Raw genomic sequence first — 19,128 nt, forward strand, 5'->3', positions numbered from 1 at the left:
TTTTCCTGTATAGGACAAAAATACAATGACCTAAATCCTAGGAAGTTAATCCATCTATATGGCATTTTGCAAAAACAAATATTTTTTAAAATTGTGTCCCCTCTGGCCTTTTTGTGAGAGAATATGTTAGGGACCTTATAAAACAGCACTCTGATTCCTAGTGCATGTCTTGATTGCTGAACAAAACTAAAACTCTAGTTTCACTCATCCTAACTGCACAGGGCAGTTGGTCAGCTGATGGCTCTACTAACACAGTAGTACTTCAAGTCAAATTAGTACAATTAATTAACTGATAACAAGTTCAGAACTGCTGACGGAAATTTTGTTCTATTCAAAAATCTCAGGTGTACAAATTATAATGATACAGAATATTCTCTGGAAAAGTAAGTGTAGGACTGGAAAGCTGATCTAGGCTTAATAGACTTACGGTATGCCATTACTAAAAAAGGATTATTTCCCTCTAAGACCAATTTTTAAGGTGTTCCTTGCACGACTTAAGAATGAAACACCCTCCTCATGCAGCCCCTTAGCCCAGAAAGCATCACCAAAAAGAAATGAAGTAAATGTACCCACAGAAAATGAGAAGATGCAGTACCTGAGCAATTATTACAGCCTCAAATTTTTAAAGTTTTAAGAATATCCATCCTCAAGGAAAACCTGGCTCAAACATCATGACCTCCAAACAATGGTAGCTTCTATTCACTCAGATGATTTTTCTATGCCCTCAGAAGTGCATCAACAATTAATTGTTTCTAAGATTTTTTTTTTTTTTAATAGATGGTTATACTCCCCAGGTCAAAAATTCTCAATACCTGGCATATTCAGGGATAGTGGTGGTTGTTGTTTTGGCTTCTGCAGATATTTTTTATTTTTTTGTCCACCAAGAATCTAAAATTTTACAATTTGTACATAACTGTTTAATTAAACAAATCACAATTGAATGCACATCATTCTTAGTTATAAAAGGTACTTGAAAGGCTGAAAATAAATTAAACTCGAAATGATGAATGACACTTCTGTAAAAAGGACATACCTGTGAAAAGTATTAGGATGACCCCCTGAAGAGATAATATTATTTTAAATTTGAAATTATTAGCTATCAAGTGGGGTTCCAACATGCCAGTGATCTGTATTTACAGTAAGAACTTATTGTTCTATATAACACCTGGCACACTCTGAAAATAAACTACATGCTATTGGGATTTAATTACACTTATAGACTAAGACTTTAAAAAAGTTTTAATTTTCCAAATCTTAATCAGAAAGCCTATCCTGTACTCACATGGAAGGCATTACAACAAATGAAAGGATACATAAATGAAGTTCGGTATTTTATTTTTAGCTTATAGTTAGGCTTAAAATAAACTAGCTGGAAAACAGCATTCAATTTTTCTCTAATTATATACTTTAGTTGAAGAAAAAATACTTAGCTCCCAAATTAGAGGCTATGCTGATTTAAAAATCTTTCAATTAAGGAGATTTTCATGAAATCTTATGTGATGAAAGTTTTCATGAAAGAAAACAACACATAAAGCAAAAGTGGAGCACTTCACAAGTAAATCATATGAAGTTTGACTGAATGATTCCTGCTTGTCTTTGAGGATAAATACTCAAATCAAGTTAGACAATTTTTAGCATCAACCATGTTTAAAATGCAACAGAGAGCAACAAAGTTATATGAGAAAGATTCATTCTTGCATTTGGCTTTATTTTTGCTTCATCTTCTTACCATTTGAGACAAACTTCTCTGCACAATGTGAAATTTCTCAAACATATCATGAGCCAAGTCAAGTATAAGTGCAGTAATAACTGGTAACTTTAGGCTAAATCTGGTGATGTATATGTTCCTATTTCTATCAGAGATGTCAATGAACATGACATACATTTAACTTAATAAAAATATTCCTCAACTTTTCAGATGCTTGCAATACTTCTTTCAGGAACAAAGGAAAAAAAACCTCTAATTTTTTTTTAAATTCCCTGAAACAACAAAAACAAAACACTCATACATATACCTATAGAAGATAGATATACAGAATACCTATGTATTCTGTAATTTAAAATATCAAACTGCAGTTTATTGCAGTTCCAGGCAACTGTCATTGCCATCATCAGTGAGATGCAAAAAATGACATAGTTCATGTCCTCCAATTGCACATAAGTCAAATTAGCCTAAACCTTCAAGATCATACAATGGCTACAGCATGCTTGTTTCTGACACTAAGGATGAAAGTAGCAGAAAACACAGAGGAATTAGACCAGCTTGACTTCAAATCACATACCTATCTGGGCCTATAAAGTAAGGACATAAGTGGCAACACACTGCACACTGAGGTAAGAGAAATTTAAATTCTCCAGAAATGCAGTATTTAGACCTATTGTACAAAAAAACCCCCTATGAAACAAAAAAAAAACCACAAACAAACAACAAACCCCACAAAATAAACCAAAACCAAAAAACCCCCAAAATACTAACAAAAAAACCCCCCACAAACTCCAAAAAAACAACCTTTTTTTTTTTGTATCAAAAAACTTTTCTAAATTAGGAAACAAAAGAAAGGGACTCTAAATGTAAAACCCTGCTAATGCTGTTCAGCCTGCTAGAAGTTCAAAAATCAGATTGAAACACAACAGCCTGCCTACATGTCTGAAAATTTTAGTAGGAAGCACGCAGTAATGTTAAGTACATAGATCTTTGGACTGGTAACTGATCACAAACGAACAGCCCACTTACATCTATTACCGCTGGCTCTATTCATGGAACGGTCTCTTTTATTACACTGTTTGTGTAAAGTGGACTAGGATTAGCAAAGTTAAAGCCTGCATTCCAATATGATGTACAGTCTAGTGCTGAAAACCATTTAGCCTTTTTGAGCCATACAGGCAGGACTGGAATAATTTACTTGTATAAAACAGGAGGCATCCTTGGTGAAGTATCCTTAAACTGGCTGGTAACTTCTGGTTGAAATGCTACTAGAGCAAAATTATGTCTATCTGCAAATATAATGCAGAAAAACTGTTCATTACAAGCAAAAAAAAAAAAAAAAAAAAAAGAAACCTTTACTAGCATAAAAAGTATGCAAACAGACTTCATGGAACAGAACCTTACTTTAAGGGCTATGGCACCAATCTCAGCAGGGCATCAGAGGAAGGAGATAGAGAGTGAGACTGCCCCATAAACATTGTATTTAAATCCTTATAAGGAGCAAATACACCACCACCACCACAACTGTAGTAAAAGCTTAAATGTCATTCAGTTTTCTCATTCCAATCTGCACACAAACTGCTCAAGGATATAAGAACTTCAGTTTTTCTGTCTAGATATGCAATCAAAGAAGAGTTATTTTGAAATTTATGTAGTCATATCTTTTCAAAAAGATACCTCAAGGATTTCTTCGTATTTTTTCACAGTTCTTTTTAGATCATCATCTTTTTCGGCAATTTTTTTATGCAACTGTGTTGTCTCTATGTGATGATTTTCTATCAATTCATTTTCTACCTCCTGGGCTTTACCTATAAAAAAAATGCAGTATTAAAAAAAGATTTTTTTTTAAAACTATGTCATAACAGTATTTTAAAAATGTTTCAAAGTAACTGTAAGGAAAACTTGCCAGGAAAATTCATTTTTCCACACTGTCAGTTACTATTATGTTCCTTGATCCTAACATGTATGAAATTTGTTGTCTGCAGTTTGGAGCAATTTTTTCTACCTGGTGCTGGAACTAGTTTCTAGAAGATGACAACCAATATTTAACAACTAATTCTATCTCCTATTCTATTGAGAGATGTGATTGAAACTTTTGCAAATCTTCAGAAACTCCTCACCTGTAGGTATACTTCCAGGAACTGGAATCAAAACACACCTTTTTCTCACTTCTCTAATCTCCAACTTACACTATGGTGGCAAAAGACACACAGAGCAGATGAAATATGTTGTACTCTAGTTATAACCACATTGTGTTACAATCAGACGTCATACTCAGTTGGTACCTGCTAGTGGTTAGTGAATGAAGTCTGCAAGACGCAGCTAAGAAAATGCAATTCTGATTCTCAGATGGATCTAAGTTTCTCTAAAAGGCACTCTCCAGATGCCATATATTCAACAATGGAATATTAAAGTTTGTACTACTGAAGACAAAGTAGCATTACAATGGAAACTTACCAATGCACTTTCACCTTCAAAACTTTATTCTCAATTTCTTTTCTACGTATGACAGAAAGATAGGTACCTATGGCTATTATAGGTAACTCTTGCCATGGCAGATGTAAAGAGTGCTAGATCAAAGATCCATCCTGCAGAATAGCTACATATGCATTTTCCTAATTGTACTACAATTAATATTTAAGTTATTTCCTAAGCAAGAGAAGTTCTTCCTTTAAGTACTCTAGACATTCATAAAACACATGTTGTGTTTATCATAGTCCCAGGTAAAATCCCCTCCCCAAAACAACAATAACTGAAGATTAGGTTTTCTGACTATTTTACTGATTATGGTTATATTAGTATTTCACTTACTGATTGTCTCTTTTACTGCTGTTTCCAATTCTCTCTCTTTTTGAGCCAGCTGAGTGTTGAACTCTCTTATTAACTGCTTTAAGGTGGAGTTGTGCTTTAACTCAATGTCTTCCTGTTCACATCTGTACAAAAATGTCAGAACATACAGCAAGGAAATGTAACGTTTAAAGAGTGTGCAAAAACACCAGGCAAGGCAAGAGATGTGGGAATTTCTCCAAAACTGTTTTAAAATGAGATGGTTTTGAATTATGAGAATTCTGTGAGATTCAGGGAGGCTTTTTCTTCCTCTCCTATCTAATTCACCAGGTAGGCATAGGTGTTTCATTTAAAAACAAACCAGAATTGAACCCTTTCAAAGATGCGGAGTTTTTGTTGAGGAAATTGAAGAACTGGAGGAAAAGAATGTGCCATGAAAAGCAGAATTTTTAGAATTGCTTGAGAAACTTTTAAGAGTGCTGAGCAGTACACCACATTTTGTGCAGTACGTATGAACAACTATTGATACCATCTGAACATGAAGCTCTCAGTACTAAGTTTTAATAAACTTCATTTCCTGTTTGAGAAAAATAGAATATTATACGCTTTGACAATGTTGAAAATGACCATCACTGAAACAGATCAGAAATGGTATTACTTTGCCAAAACTCAAACCTCTTTTCTTGCTATTTCTCTAAGTCTATTTAGAAAACTTAAAGAAAAGTATCAGTCATTATTTCCTTGTTACAAACCGAGCTTTAGAAAAGTATTCTTCAGGTTTTAGTGACTAGAGATAAAATACAGAACTGGTAACACAAACAGGAACAAAGAATTTACCTGATTTTCTGCTCCATTTCTTCTAAGGACTCCTTCTTTACTATATCAAGCTCTTGCTGATGTTCCTTTCGCAGAGTACGTATGTCTTTTTGAAGATTATTAACTTCTTTGCGTAGTTTCTGTTTCTCCCCTTCAGTCTCTTCCAGTTTAGTCTGTAAGTCCTTCTGCTGGTTCTGCATATCAACTAGTAACTTCTGCAGCTCCAAAACAGACCTAGCCTTTTCTTCAGCATTTTCCTCAAAAGCTTTAAGACTGTAATTTCTTTCATCCAACTGTTGCTGTAGACATTTTAGCTTTTCTTCGTATCTTAAACTCCTATCTTCCATCTCAATCTTATGCACTTCATTTTTCTTCACTATATTATTTTCTAACTCTTTTATCTTCTGTTCTAAAGACTGACTGAGTTCCTCCTTTTCCTGCATTTTTTTCTGGAGATCTCCAATTATACTCTCCATATCAAGATGTTTTTGTTCTTTAACTTTCAGTTCTTCCCTACTGCTTGCTAAAACACCACCACAACAAGCATGCTCATCTGCTAACAATGAATATTTTTTTGTTTGTTCCTCAAGTTCTTTCCTGAGACTTTTGGTCCTAACCTGCTCTTCCTGATGGCTCTTCTCAACACATTCTAGTTTTTTAAGGAGTTCTTTCTGTTTGTTTTGCAATTCTAGATGAGAGTCATTACTCTCTCGTTGTTCCTTCTCATACTTCTGTAATAATGCATCTTTTTCGGTTAAGCTCCTCTGTAACACCTGCATTTTCTCTTTGTATGTCTGTTGGACATTCTCAAGTAAGTTATTTTTCTCTTGCTCTACAGCAGCTTTTACACTGTCTACTTTTTCTAGCATTTCTTTCTCTAATTCTGTGGAATCTCTTGTTGACCTAATTTTTTTTTCTAAGGTCTCAATTTTGGCTTCTCTCTCCTGCACTTTCTGCTCCAGCTCTCTTAACTGATCCTCTCTATCTTGCTTAAATTGCTGTTTCTTTTCTTCCATCTGAGACAGTAACTGCTTTCTAATAGAACCTATTTTTTGCTCTGCCTTCTTTTTCAGATCAGCCAGCTTAGTGCTGTTCTCTGCATTCAGTCTCTCTTCTAATTCTTTCAGTTCTTCCTCTTTCCTTTTAAGTATCACTGACTTAATTTGATCAAATTCCTTCTCCTTTGCTTCAAAATCAGCTTTCAGTGAACCTATTTGCTTCTCAAGATTAAGCACTTTTTCTTCAGCCTTCTTAAATCTATTTTCCTTTTCAAAAGCCACCTTCTCTGCCTGATGGAGTTGCCGAGCTATCTCTTTTTTCTCTGTGTCTTTTTGTTCATTAGACTTTTTAAGTTCCTCCACCAAGGAATCATTTTCTATAGTTTTCTGAGCAATGTCTTTTTCTAGTTCAGCAATTTTTGCTGCTTGTTTTTTTAACTTTGAGGTTAACTCACTTTCTTCCTTTTCCCTCCTGTTTTGCTTTTGTTCCAATTCACTTTTTAAACTATCAAGATTCCTGCTTTGTTTAGCCAGCTGTTCCTTCAGTTTATTTATCTCTTCATCTTTTTTATTGGCTTCAATATTGCTTAATTCAAGTTTGCTCTGCAAATCTTTGATAGTATCGTGATTTTGTGTAAACCTGGCTTGTGCTTTCATCTTCCACTCTGACAGCTGGGCTGTGCAATGATCTATCTGATCAAGAGCTGATGCTTTTTCTTGACTCAGCATCTCAACTCTGGATGATAACTCTTCTACTTGATTTAACAACTGCAACCGATCCTCTTGATGTTGTTTGCTTAGCAGAGATATGGCTGCTTCCTTCTCTGTTAAACTTACTGTGCTTTCAAGTCTAACATTAAGATCATTAACTGTTTTGTTGAGAGCAGACACTTCAGATTGCTTTTCCTGGAGTTCTTTCCTCATTGATGTGACAGCATTGATATTTTCAGACAACTCTTTCCTCAGCTGTGTTATGCAAGTTTCTTTCTCTGATGCTGCTTGCTGCTGATGCCCTCCCTCTTTTTGCAATTGTTCCTTTTCTGTTACAAGTCCTTCAATGTCAGCTCTCATGGATATAATTAAATTGTCCTTCTCTTGCAGCTCTAGCATTGACTTTTGCAAAGAAGTAGTAGCAGCAGAATGATGCTCTGTTATTTCTCTAAGTTGAGCTTCTAGTACAGTTATCTTCCTTGTTTTGATTAATATTGCTTCTTTAACTTTTGCAGTTTGGTGTTCACAGTCTGCAATTTTACATGTTATTTTGCCAATTTTTTCATTACACTTTTCAATTAATTCATTGCCTTTAGTATGCAATGAAGCTTCAGCATTCTTCCAAGCATCTAACTGGGTTGTAAGTACTCCTGACAACCTTTTAAACTCAGCTTCTTTTAGCCGAATTGCCTCTATTTTTTTCTCATAATTTTCATGATCTTTATACTGAGAAGATTGCACAGTTTGGAGTTTCTCTTCAAGGGTTCTTAGTGTATCAGCCAGCTCAGTGATTGCGGCTTTGTCCTTCTCTTCAACTGCTTTCTGTTTACTGAGCTGTTCCTGAAGTCCTGTCTGTTCTTTCAGGGACTGTTTAAGTTCACTTTCCAATTTTTTCAACTGTGTTTTCAGGTCACTTTCCTTATCTGACAAAGCATTCACCTTAGCCACTGACTGCCTTAGCTGTTCTTGCAAATCCTTCAAGCATGCCTCCCTTCTCACTTGTTCTTCCTTCAGTTGGGTTACTTCTGTTCTGGAGTCCTCCTTTTCAGCACTGAAAATTAAAAGCTTTTGTTTCAGATCTCCAACTTCCTGCTCTTTCTCTTGCAGCTCCATATCATGTTCTTTCCTGAGCTCTTCAATCTGCTGATTAAGTTTCTTTTCCCAACTTTGGATTACATCTTCCAATTTCTGCCTGTAATCCTCAGCAAGACTGTCTAGCTGCTCTTTCTGATTAGATTCCAGTTTTGACACTGCATCATTGATTCCAGATGAGCTGGCATGTGCCATTTCCAAAATTTTAGTATTGAATTCACTCTCTTTCTGACTGAATTCCAACTGCTTGTTTTCAAGCTCTTTTTTAAGTTTAGCTTCCTGCTCAGCAAGTTTATTTTTGAAAGTTTCCTGCATATCTTTTGATTTCTGTTCCATTTTCTCCACTTTCTTCTCCTGATATTTCAGTTTACTTTCATACTCTCCTTGTAAAGCACTAATCCTCTCCTCTGCAGCTAACAGTTTCTGTTTAAGCCCTTCCACTTGCTTGTTCTGTAACTTCTTCATGTGCTCAATTTCATTTTCCTTCTCAGTCAGACTTCTCTTCGTCTCATCAGCCTTTCTTTGGAGATCCTTCAGCTGACATTCATATTGTTGTGTTAGAGTGGTTACTTTCTGTGTATTTTCACTGCTTTGCTCCTCTAGCTTTGCAGACACTTGGACAAGTTCAGCTTCAGATCTTTCTGCAGATTCCTTTAGTTTCCGTTCACGTGCTTTTAACTCCTCCAAATGTCTGTCTTTCTCCTCCAGTGACTGCTTGAGTTTGTTGAGTTCCTCTTTGAGTACCTTCTCAACATCTTGAATAGACATTTCATGCTCTTTTAACATTGCTTCAATCACTTCACTGTGCCGTTTCCTCTCTTCTTCCAATTCTCCTTTCAGTTCTTGCTTTGCTTCACACACTTTACTATTCAATTCTGAGAGCTCTTGTTCTAAATCACGACGAACTTTTAGTGCTTCTGATAGCTCAGAAGACAGTGCTTCTAATTCTGTTTGTTTCACGTCAAGTTTTTCTAATGTTTTTTCATTCATCTCTTCTATGTGTGCACAGAAAACTGTTTCTTTCTCTTTCAAAATGGTATGTATCTCTTGTTGTTGCTTTTCTCTTATTTTTTCTATTTCAGTTATTTGTTGTTGCTTTAAAATTTCAAGTTTTTCTGTCCAAAGCTTTTCTTGCTGCTGTTTCACATTCTCCAGTTCTTTATTGTGTTTTTCAACCATATCACTGATTTCCTTACTGTGCTGTTTTTTTTCAGACTCTATGAGAGTACTTAATTCCTCTGACTGCTTTCTGTCATCTTGCGAATACTTTGCAAGAGAGCTTTCCAGTTCAAGAATCCTCTGTTAGAATAAAGTTTTAAAAGAATATGAATATTCAAAAGGTAACAATTTGATTAATTTTTTTAAAATCTTACCAGGTTCACATAACTACAGGTCACTTATTCCATTATTTTTAGTGAATGTCAACTTCTTCTATAAGCCTTTTATTCATCTGGTTTGTTCTCACCTTTGCTTCCATTATGGAGAGTTAGTTATTTAGTAAAAAACTTTCTATTTCACTGCAGTGAAAATAAACACAAAAACTTGAAAATAATGTAACTAATTCAAATAAAGTAAGTCGTGATATTTATGAGAGATATGTTCGCATTTTCTTCCTAAAGTAAAGTACCAACATACAGGATGAAAGATATAGGGAATTTAGGAATAGTATTATGAAGTTTTGTACCTGCTTACTGATTTATCAATAATTCTACCTCCCATGGAAATGCTGCTGAAAAGCTTTGATGCTTCTATGGGCAAAAATTCCAAACTAATATCTGGGAGTGGTGGAATAATGTACAAACTTGCCTTAGCAGATAATACAATGTTACTCATTACACAAAGCAAAGGACACTTCAAAAATTTAAGCAAATCTTTTTGCTTACTGGGTGGTGCATTCCTCCCTCCTTTTCAGGCCACACTGAGATCTGAGAAATGCTCATTAGGCCTCAGCCTTGAAAAAACAGCACCTGGACTCAGCTCTTCCCAAGCTTATCAGAAACACTGTCTACTCCCAGAAACTGCTGCTAATAAGCTCGTGTTTTCCTTATGAATAGCACTGGAAACTACTTTTCTTGCCTGAATGGCATAACATACCTGCTCTCACACTTTCAAAGAAAGTGCCAAACCAAACTGTGGCCAGGATGGAACATTGTTATGACTAAAGCCCACTCTCTAGCGACCCTGTAAACAGCGGTCCAAAATGAGACCCTTTGAGCTCTCCTGGACTGCAGCAAGCTGTGACGAGCAATCTCCCTCTGAGCGGGACACCTCCCAGAGCTAGTGAACGCTCAAGTTTTTTGTACTCAGAGGACTGACAAACAACGGCAAATCCTGGACCAATTCACTCCTTGATACTCAACCCTTCACCCAATGGGGAGATGCAAAGGCATCTGAGGTAAGTATTTCACTTACCTTCGAGGGGAGTTTTTCACAGGTACCTTGATTGCACTCTTTATGTCTGTGTGCATGCACGTGCACATATGCTATAGCAAAGCGGGGAGAAATGCTGCTTTCTTAGATGTTTAAGTATCTTAGATATGTAAGTAAGCTAGACCTGTAAGTAAGGTTAAGTCACAACTTAAGTGGAATGCTGCTAAGTGTTGCTCTTTGCTAAGTTGCTAAGTTTAACTTACAGGTTAGGTTAAATGCTGTTAAATGCTATTTCTCTGCTAAATTGTTACAGTTAAGTTGTAAACCGAGTTAGGTATAAGGTAAGTGCTACTTCTTTATTAAATTGTTAGGTTTAAGGCATAATTTAAGTTAAAGTACTCTTAAGTTTGAGTGCTGTTAAACTTTTAGACTGTATTCCCTTTTATCTTTGCCCTCACTGTCTTTTTGTTACACGCACCTAAACACACACACACACATACCCCCACACACCCTAGACAGTTCTTGGTTCATTTCTGTTTGATTGCCTGGATTTTGTTTGGTTTTGCTGTTCCTTGTTTTTCCTTACTGTCCTGTAAGTAGTAGAGTGAATCTTGCCAACGAATTTTGTTGTGCTCTCACTTAATATTAAATCTAGCTTTTACTGATACCCTTGCTGCTGATTTTTTTAAGCAATCTCGAACACTCATTTGTAACACTTACTAAAGTATCCTTATAAGCATTTGTAAGGTAGCAGTACCCAGAAATTAAACAGCCTGAAATTTAACTCCTCTGTATAACATACCTAAAAATTAAGTAGATGGATACAAATTCATATCCCACACCATGCTATAAAGTGAATGTATTTCTATATTTTGCCACCTAGTCTTATAAAAAACTAGGGGCTGCAGAATAGCATGGCAATACACTAAACTTTTGTCACTTTAATCCCACAAGACCCAATCACAAGAAATCACCATTTGTAAACTTGCCACAGTTAAACACATACTTAAAGGACAACTTGTAAATGCTTAAGTCTTTTGAAATCTTTACTCACAGTTCTACAAGTCTCTACTTCTTGATGCATCTTCTGAACTTTCTTGTCACACTCAGACTGTATGGCTTTCTTCTGCAGCTCTAATTCTTCTAAGGCTAGGGTTTGTTGCTGCTCTTGCTCTTGAAGGGCTTTTAAGCACTTGCTCTGATTTTTTTCCTGCATGAAGAAGTACAACTAAACAATAAACTATAAATATAATCATCCCACTTTCAAGAACATTATGATAGGGTATTTTAAAGTGAGTTAATAGGAGTCATACACTATTCATCTTTATTTTCTACACAAAAACACATGGAGTTTGTATTTGATCTGTGAAAATACAATTTTAATAAATCACTTCCTTTTTTTTTTTTGGAAAGCATTTGTCTTTGCATGAGAAACGTAATGCAATCAAGCCTTCCATTTTCGTTTGTTTACCATTATTAATTGAAAATAACATCTTAGAGGAATAAATTCTGTTCTCCCTTGATTCCACTGCTAATATATTTTTAAGCTTCTGTTTCTTATAATTAAGGAAATAACCTGCAAAACAGGTAGAAAAATATAGTCGGGACAGGACTGTCCAAGACCCTCAGTCCTAGTCACTATCCATCACGGAGGGGCACAAAAACCAATTGATTATTTGAAACAGATAAATATAGACAATATATACACATATGTTACATATATATCCATTATTTAGGCAAAATTACATGATTATCTATAGTGGATTACAGTTCATGAAAAAGCGCAAAGAATTCCAAGAATTCTTCCCAGTCTGATCTTGAATAAAATTCTTTTTCTGAGGTCAAACACTACGAATAGTTAACCCCATTCACATAACACAACACAACCAGACATAACTATATGAACACTTTTAAAACAGCCTAATTTTTTCTACTTCTTTTATTCTAGTTGCTGGGGCTGATTGCCAATGATCCATAGGAAGGTATTAAAAAACAATTTCAAAAAAACAAATAGTTTCCACAAGATACAGTTGTTACTGAGCATTGATAGTGATAAGTTATCATTATTCAGTCTGGATCATTGCAGCTACTTTCTTTTCATGTTGCTGAAGTCTCTGAGGTATTTGACTTTTGGAGAGCACTCCTATCTCTGAGCACAGAAGGACTCTCACTGTGGAACAGTGTTAACCCAAGACTGCTAATCCCAACACACACTTAAAGTCCTTCTATGCATTTTAGGTTTACATACAAGAGCTGCCTTCATCTTCTCCTGGAACACCTTTTCTTGAGCCTGTAATCTCTCATTTAGCTCCTGATCTTTGGTAGCCAGCTCTTTTTGATGGATTTTTTCTAGTTCAGCAACTTGTTCTTCTGAAGACTTCTGTGAATTAAAGTCAGAAAAAACTGACTTAATATTTCAAAATATTAACTAACACTTTGTATTTTTTCTTAGTAAGAAAGCAGTGCAACAGAGAGAAGAAACTGGAACCATCTCTTCTCTCCCTTTGAATAAGTAATGATCACTTGGAGTGCTTAATATTAAGCCCTAACAGTTCTTATTTTCAAGCTTGAAGTTATCCATCTTCTTTCTCAAGTCTTTCATAGTTTTACTAGAGGAAACACCACATTTTCTAAGGATTCTTCTACCAAGGCAACTTAGTGTTTTCAGTTCAAACGTGATAATACATTGGAAAAGGAACTTTTTTGTAGCTTTCCCAGTACTCTTATTTAGTGAGCCAGAAAGTCAAGTGGTGATACTCTATGTTGACAGTTATGTACAACCTACATACGTGCTTTATTTAAGAATAATGTAAAGCATGTCAGTCATCCCCTTAAAGCATCAGTGTGTTCTCTTAGAAAAATAAATACCATTATAAATGTCAACACAAGAACTGTAACTTAAGGGTGTTCAAATTTACAGCTTTGCAAAGCATGTGAAGTAGTCCAGCAATTCCTACCTGAAGACACCAGGTGAAGCAAATTATAGAAACTTTTAACCAGCAAAAAATATGGCAACAAGTTCTTAAACATTTACACATACTCAGCTAGGATAATGATTAAAAACTAAACTTAAAAAAGTGATTAAAACCCAAGATCCTGGTGGAGATGTGTGAGCTTCCTGCCATTAATCTCTTCTTCTTGACTCTGTTTAAAGTCTCAAGTATACTTTTAATAAATAATTTTATTAAATACTGTGAAGCAAGCAGTAATATTATTTATTTTTATATGCCACTAATGAACTGATTTAAATTGCTGGAGGAAAAAAATCTATGAGGAGTTTTCTATTTTGCATTAAGTAAATCTTTAATCACAGAAAATATTTTTATAGATTTTATTAAATAGCAAAAGCTTTATAACAGAGTTCTGCCATATTGATGTATTTTACAACTATAGCTTAACCATAATAAAGTTTTTACCTTCATAATCTCTACCACCTCTTGTTTCACTCTGGTTAATTCCCACTGAAGATTTACTCTCTCTTCTTCACTTGCCTTTTCTACTGCTTTAATTTTTTCATCCATTTCTGTCTGCAGTTTTTTCCGGGCTTCCTCTGTCTTTTGGGCAATACTTAGAGCCTTCTCAAGCTCTTCAAAAGCTGCCAAGAAAAAAAAAGTATATAATAATTGAGAAATATCTATGTATTTTGATAGAATTTCACAAATAACAAGAACGAACTTAGGAATCCATCAAGCATTCACATGTTTATTATCTAGAAAGGAAAGAGAACTGACAAATAGATGTGAATTTTTTCCAATACATCCTGTAGCTTATATTTCTTTGCCTAAAATCACTATAAAATGCATAAACCACATTAATGAATGAACTATTAACACTCCTCTTCTGCCTATACGTGCTGAATAACTGAAGAATTGAAAAACAGCTGCACAAAGGAAAGGCAATTCACACTAAAACAAGTAGACAGAAACATAAACCAAGAATGACTACTATGCAAGTCAGTTATTAGTGGGTCATGAAAAGTTTCTCCTGAATAGAACACCAATGTATAATACCAGGCACTTTATTTACCTAAGAGTAATTTCAAACTGTAAAACCTAGAGAATCGTTTCTTTAAACTGTGTTTCATGGAGTCCACAGAGATGGCTTTGCTAATTTCATTATCTCACTACTTAGATTTAAATACCAATGTAGTATTTGAGTGTTAAGAAAACTGTCCTGCGCTTCTAATGTCACAAATAAAATGTAAAAATAAAAAAAAATTAAAAGCTAAGATATGCTCCCAGAAAACTTGAATAGCTATAAGTTGTTTCAAAAGAACACTCAAGCTGCAGTGTTGAAATTTATTTATTCTTGCATAGGACTCACAAATCCACTGAAACACATTTTAATTTACAAAATAGAAGCAATAACTCCATAGTTTCATCTCATGCTAAGGAGAAGTATTCTAACATGCTTTATTCACTTCACAGATGATAATTTAGATGTAAAAAGAAAGCAAATAAATTCCAATATTGTGAGCTCGTTTATTTATTCAATACCCCTAAAACTCACTACAACTGACATCAGAATCTATATAGAATTACACAAGACTAGAGTTCAATCACTATTAGGGAAATCTCGTTTCCTGAATGAATCATGAATGTGGAAAAGCCCTGCTGCATATTAGAAAAATTCCGTCTCAGAACACTCTACTATATGGTTAATACTTTGCATAACAGAATTTTGGCAAAACACCTCTGTAAAACGCAAAATCACAGTGCCAATATCAAGACTGTAATTTATCAGAGCACAACCCCCTGAAAGTATATTATTCTACTATGCCCTGGACTACTTGGATTCTATTTTGCAAGGAAACAGAACAAAATAATTTTTGAAGTGTTATGCTAAGTTTTCTTCCAATAAATTCTGTCCCCAAAAGAAAATCATAATAGACATACACATCTCCAGTTTTTTTGATTCATCATTAGTTAGTAGGCATTCACAGCAGTTATTGAAATCTTTGCTTTTTTGAAATTATCTTTAATAACATTCAGGCATGTGTTTGAGAAGTGAGTAACAATTTCCATTCCACATCTTTTAATAACATTAAAAACTGAAGATTTTAACCACAGTCTATACTTTTGAGGCAATGCTGCAAATATGTTTTCAAGTAACTTAATTTCATAAAACTGGATTCACCCAAATTCTGACCTTTTACAGAATTTTCTTCTGTTTTCTGAAGAAGCCTTTTTCTGACTACTCACAGCAACAATCATGCTTTAAGGCAAAATGGGGCTGTTATCGACTCTGGCAATATCAAAGCACACCACTGTATCCACTTTTCCACTCCTGGCTCTGCTTAAATGCTAAAACTACTAAAAAAATTAAGAGCACTCAAGATTACTTTAAATAGGAAAACAGTCTAATATATAATACAAACATCCACAAGGCTTATAGCTCCTTATTTTGCACAGTTCTTCACAGGCCTATCAAAGCATTTGCCACCTGCATTCTGCAGGACTCAAGTTCTGCCCCCTTGCCACACTGGGTACAACTTGATTAGGAATACAGCCTGCAGAACTGTGTTTGGAGAATGTTAGTGACTTCCCGGATGCTCCTCTCAGTCCTAACAAAAGCAGACCAAGTAAATCTGGCCAAGTCCTTCAGGATTACAGCATCATAGAGATCTTTTTCCAAAACAAAAAACAAACAAACAAACAAACAAAAAAAAACCTGAACAAGCAAACAAAAAAATCGAACCAAAAAAAACCCCACCCTATGGACCTTTGCAAAGTACAGGTTGAAATTAAAGTCTGCAAGTAGAACATTAAGCTATTAAACTTTTCCATACACATTTTCTGGTTCTTGTTCTGAGCATCATGTACTTTATTTTCATTTGAGAAACATGTTACTTCTGCAAAAGGAAAGAGAATACATTTGCCATAGCCCACAGATCAGTCAAAGAGAAGATCCAGGTTCACACAAGAATTGACTACTGATACGGAATTGCTGAGCAACATGCAGTACAAAAGCTGCATTACCATGACCACATGCAGGATGCCATTACAAAAAACAGACAAAAGCTGATGGTTAAAAAGCCAAAGAGGGTATGAAAGCACAAAGAAGCAATACTTCACAGAAACACACTTAGCTCTCTAAAAGTTAAATTATATGCATCTCAGGCACATTTAGCCCTTAAGCAAAACAAAGTATTTTCATTCAAAGTAGTTAATTCAAGAGTAGCTGGACACAACCAAGTTTCAAACCAGCAGAGGGCTAAATTATCATTAAGCAGACAGAATGTGGTCTCTAGTATCACTTTTATTTTTAATCTGTGAGGGATTTTAATTCTACCATGTATAAAAGCATGAAATAAAGTCCATGTTTTTATTTAAATATACCTATTCTGAATGCAGAGAGTAAAGGCACTGCCTCTGCACTCTTCTCCAGCTTGGATAACTTTGTTCAGGGAAGGTCTTTCAACCAAGTATTGGCTGAATGAAGTCTTACAAAGGCACATTAGCAAATCAGAAATAAAAACAAGTACACCAACAGAGTCTCAGGTGAGTCTTGCAAAACCCCATTCATGTGACAAATACAGACAAACTGGAAACTCTCCTGTGCAGTATGTGTTATAAACATATATTGTAATATTGGCTTCTCGCAAGTATTAAGGTAGATATTATATAATGTTAGAAATGCTTTTGCTGTGTGGATGTAGTTTTCTTTCTTTATAGCAAGAATATTAGCAAGTGTGAGCAAGTAAGATAACCTCCAAGCAACAAAGGATGAGGCCTGAAAAGCTGCTAATCAACACTTTGTCCAGTGAACAAAGGGGCCCAAAGGCTGCTCCGCCCGGAGAACGGGCGGCCAGGAGGGGCCCAGAGCCGCTATCACCGCTCTGCCCGGGGGGCAAAGAGGCCCAAAGCTGCAATCAGCCCTGACTGTCTGGAGAATTAAGAGGTCCACTCTACTATCAACTCTCACCTATCGAGCCCAAGCCCAAGAATCAAAAGAAATAAAACCACAAGGCAGAAGAATACGCATGCTCTAAAAAGGCAGAATCAAGGAGTGGCCATGCAGAACAGCTCCTGGAAAAGTTTGAATACGCATAAAGAACAGACAGTAAAAATGGTATAAAAAGGACTATCCTCGAGAATCAGGTGTGCCCTTGGCAGAGCGCCAAGGCACCCAGCCGTTACCTCTTTGCTTTATTTTATGTGTCTCTTACTGTCTTTATATTAAACCCTTTAAATTCTCACAGGAGAGTGGACCTCGTTTTTCACAGTACGTAAATCCCAAAACATGAGTCTGAGCAGAGTTTAAGAAGTGCAAGGTTTCCAAACCTGGTTTTTATAAAACGTGTGCTGGAGAGTTGACTACGTTACCTACGCCACTCCAAAGTACCAATCTCGGTTCCCTTCACCTTGCCCCTCCCAGCCAGAGTAACACCCAGGTGCGCTGCAAAGCCTTCTCACTTTCTTTGCCAGCGCTGCACACCTTTTCTCTTCGCCTACAGTGCCTCCTAGTGCTAAAAATTGTGAAGGAAGCAAAGCAGCTTTCTAAACCGGCTGGCAAGGGAGGGGATTACACGTTCAGTTCCTGAGGGCTGAGAGTAGGCATCGTGTCCAAATTAAAAAAAAAAAAAAGGTTTAAAAAAAAAAAGGTTGAAATCATTTCCTATAGCTGATTTGTGCATCTAGGCAGGATTTTAAATGCACAGTCCAAGCCTTTTTTCTCACTGAAGAAAGGTGCAAAGCATATGTTAATTAAGCTTGCAAAAGAAACGCTACCTACAAATCGGATTTGATTTCTAGAGACTTTACTCTTAGATTATAAATAAGTCAGTATTCCGCATCCTGGGAAGTCATAAAGTACTTATGCTAGGTAATCTCAGGAGAAACAAACTTAAGTTTACCTGGAAATTTACAAATACTAAAAAGATCTTTGCTGAAGTAAAAAACCCCCATGTTGCAGTTACCTCAAGTAGAAGTGCCTGAGAAGCACAGAATTTACTTTTTAGAACCCAGTTCAAGTACCCAATGTGTGATGTAAAAAAACCAGAGCCCTTACCCCAGTCCTGTTCATACAAGGCTTGGGAAAGGCACCATGATTCACTTATTGGCACGTGTGGATGCACAAAAACAAGATGCTCTGTGAGATTTCAACATAATGTACCTCTAACTACAAAAAAAAAAGAACTTCATCTGGGAGACCAAGTTACAGTTTACACAACACAACAAAAAATAAGCATACATACGTTTTCACTATTTCATTACACAAAAATGCACTCACATTAAATCAAACACTGGAGCAATTCACTAAAGTCCTGATTTACGAAGAAAAATTCCAGAGATGTAGTAGGCAAGTAGGCAAGATGACATGGAAAACTATACCACTTTTTAGTCTCTGAGCAGCACTACAAAAGTAAATTTCAAGTGTATTATGCTTATCCTTATTTTGCTATAACATAAATGAAATTAACATTTCTACTCCATTACATGAAATAAATTCTTCACCAAACCATGATACAGAAAAAGATGTCTAGAATTTAACAGTGTAGATGCAGTTCTGTGACATGTGGTTTGTGATGATCCAAGTAGAGCAGGGAGGTTGGACCAGATGACACACTGTGGTCCCTTCCAACCTTACCCATTCTGCGGTTCTGTGAAAGTCACCTCACATTAACTATCCAAAAACCAGAACTTTAAA

The 19,128-nt window shown here is 35.7% G+C and overlaps 1 protein-coding gene across 11 annotated transcripts in view; it reads right to left on the reverse strand.

Moving 5' to 3' along the window:
- The window catches only part of GOLGA4 (golgin A4), a 75,815-nt gene that overhangs the window by 17,729 nt on the left and 38,958 nt on the right, over positions 1 to 19,128 (reverse strand). For 10 of the 11 annotated variants that reach the window (XM_042044550.1, XM_042044547.1, XM_042044548.1 and 7 more), the window contains 6 exons: positions 13,896 to 14,074; positions 12,728 to 12,859; positions 11,534 to 11,689; positions 5,330 to 9,408; positions 4,517 to 4,638; positions 3,383 to 3,513 (listed from right to left, as the gene is read on the reverse strand). In XM_042044550.1, coding sequence (XP_041900484.1) covers positions 3,383 to 3,513; positions 4,517 to 4,638; positions 5,330 to 9,408; positions 11,534 to 11,689; positions 12,728 to 12,859; positions 13,896 to 14,074 — 4,799 coding nt within the window. The remainder of the gene's footprint in view (positions 1 to 3,382; positions 3,514 to 4,516; positions 4,639 to 5,329; positions 9,409 to 11,533; positions 11,690 to 12,727; positions 12,860 to 13,895; positions 14,075 to 19,128) is intronic. The other variant, XM_042044545.1, reaches the window with a different exon arrangement.

The sequence above is a fragment of the Corvus kubaryi genome, unplaced genomic scaffold (assembly GCF_017639235.1).
Source record: "Corvus kubaryi isolate FWS band 111438036 unplaced genomic scaffold, C.kubaryi_AGA036_p1.0 37398, whole genome shotgun sequence".
In the NCBI taxonomy this organism is placed as follows: Eukaryota; Metazoa; Chordata; class Aves; order Passeriformes; family Corvidae; genus Corvus; species Corvus kubaryi.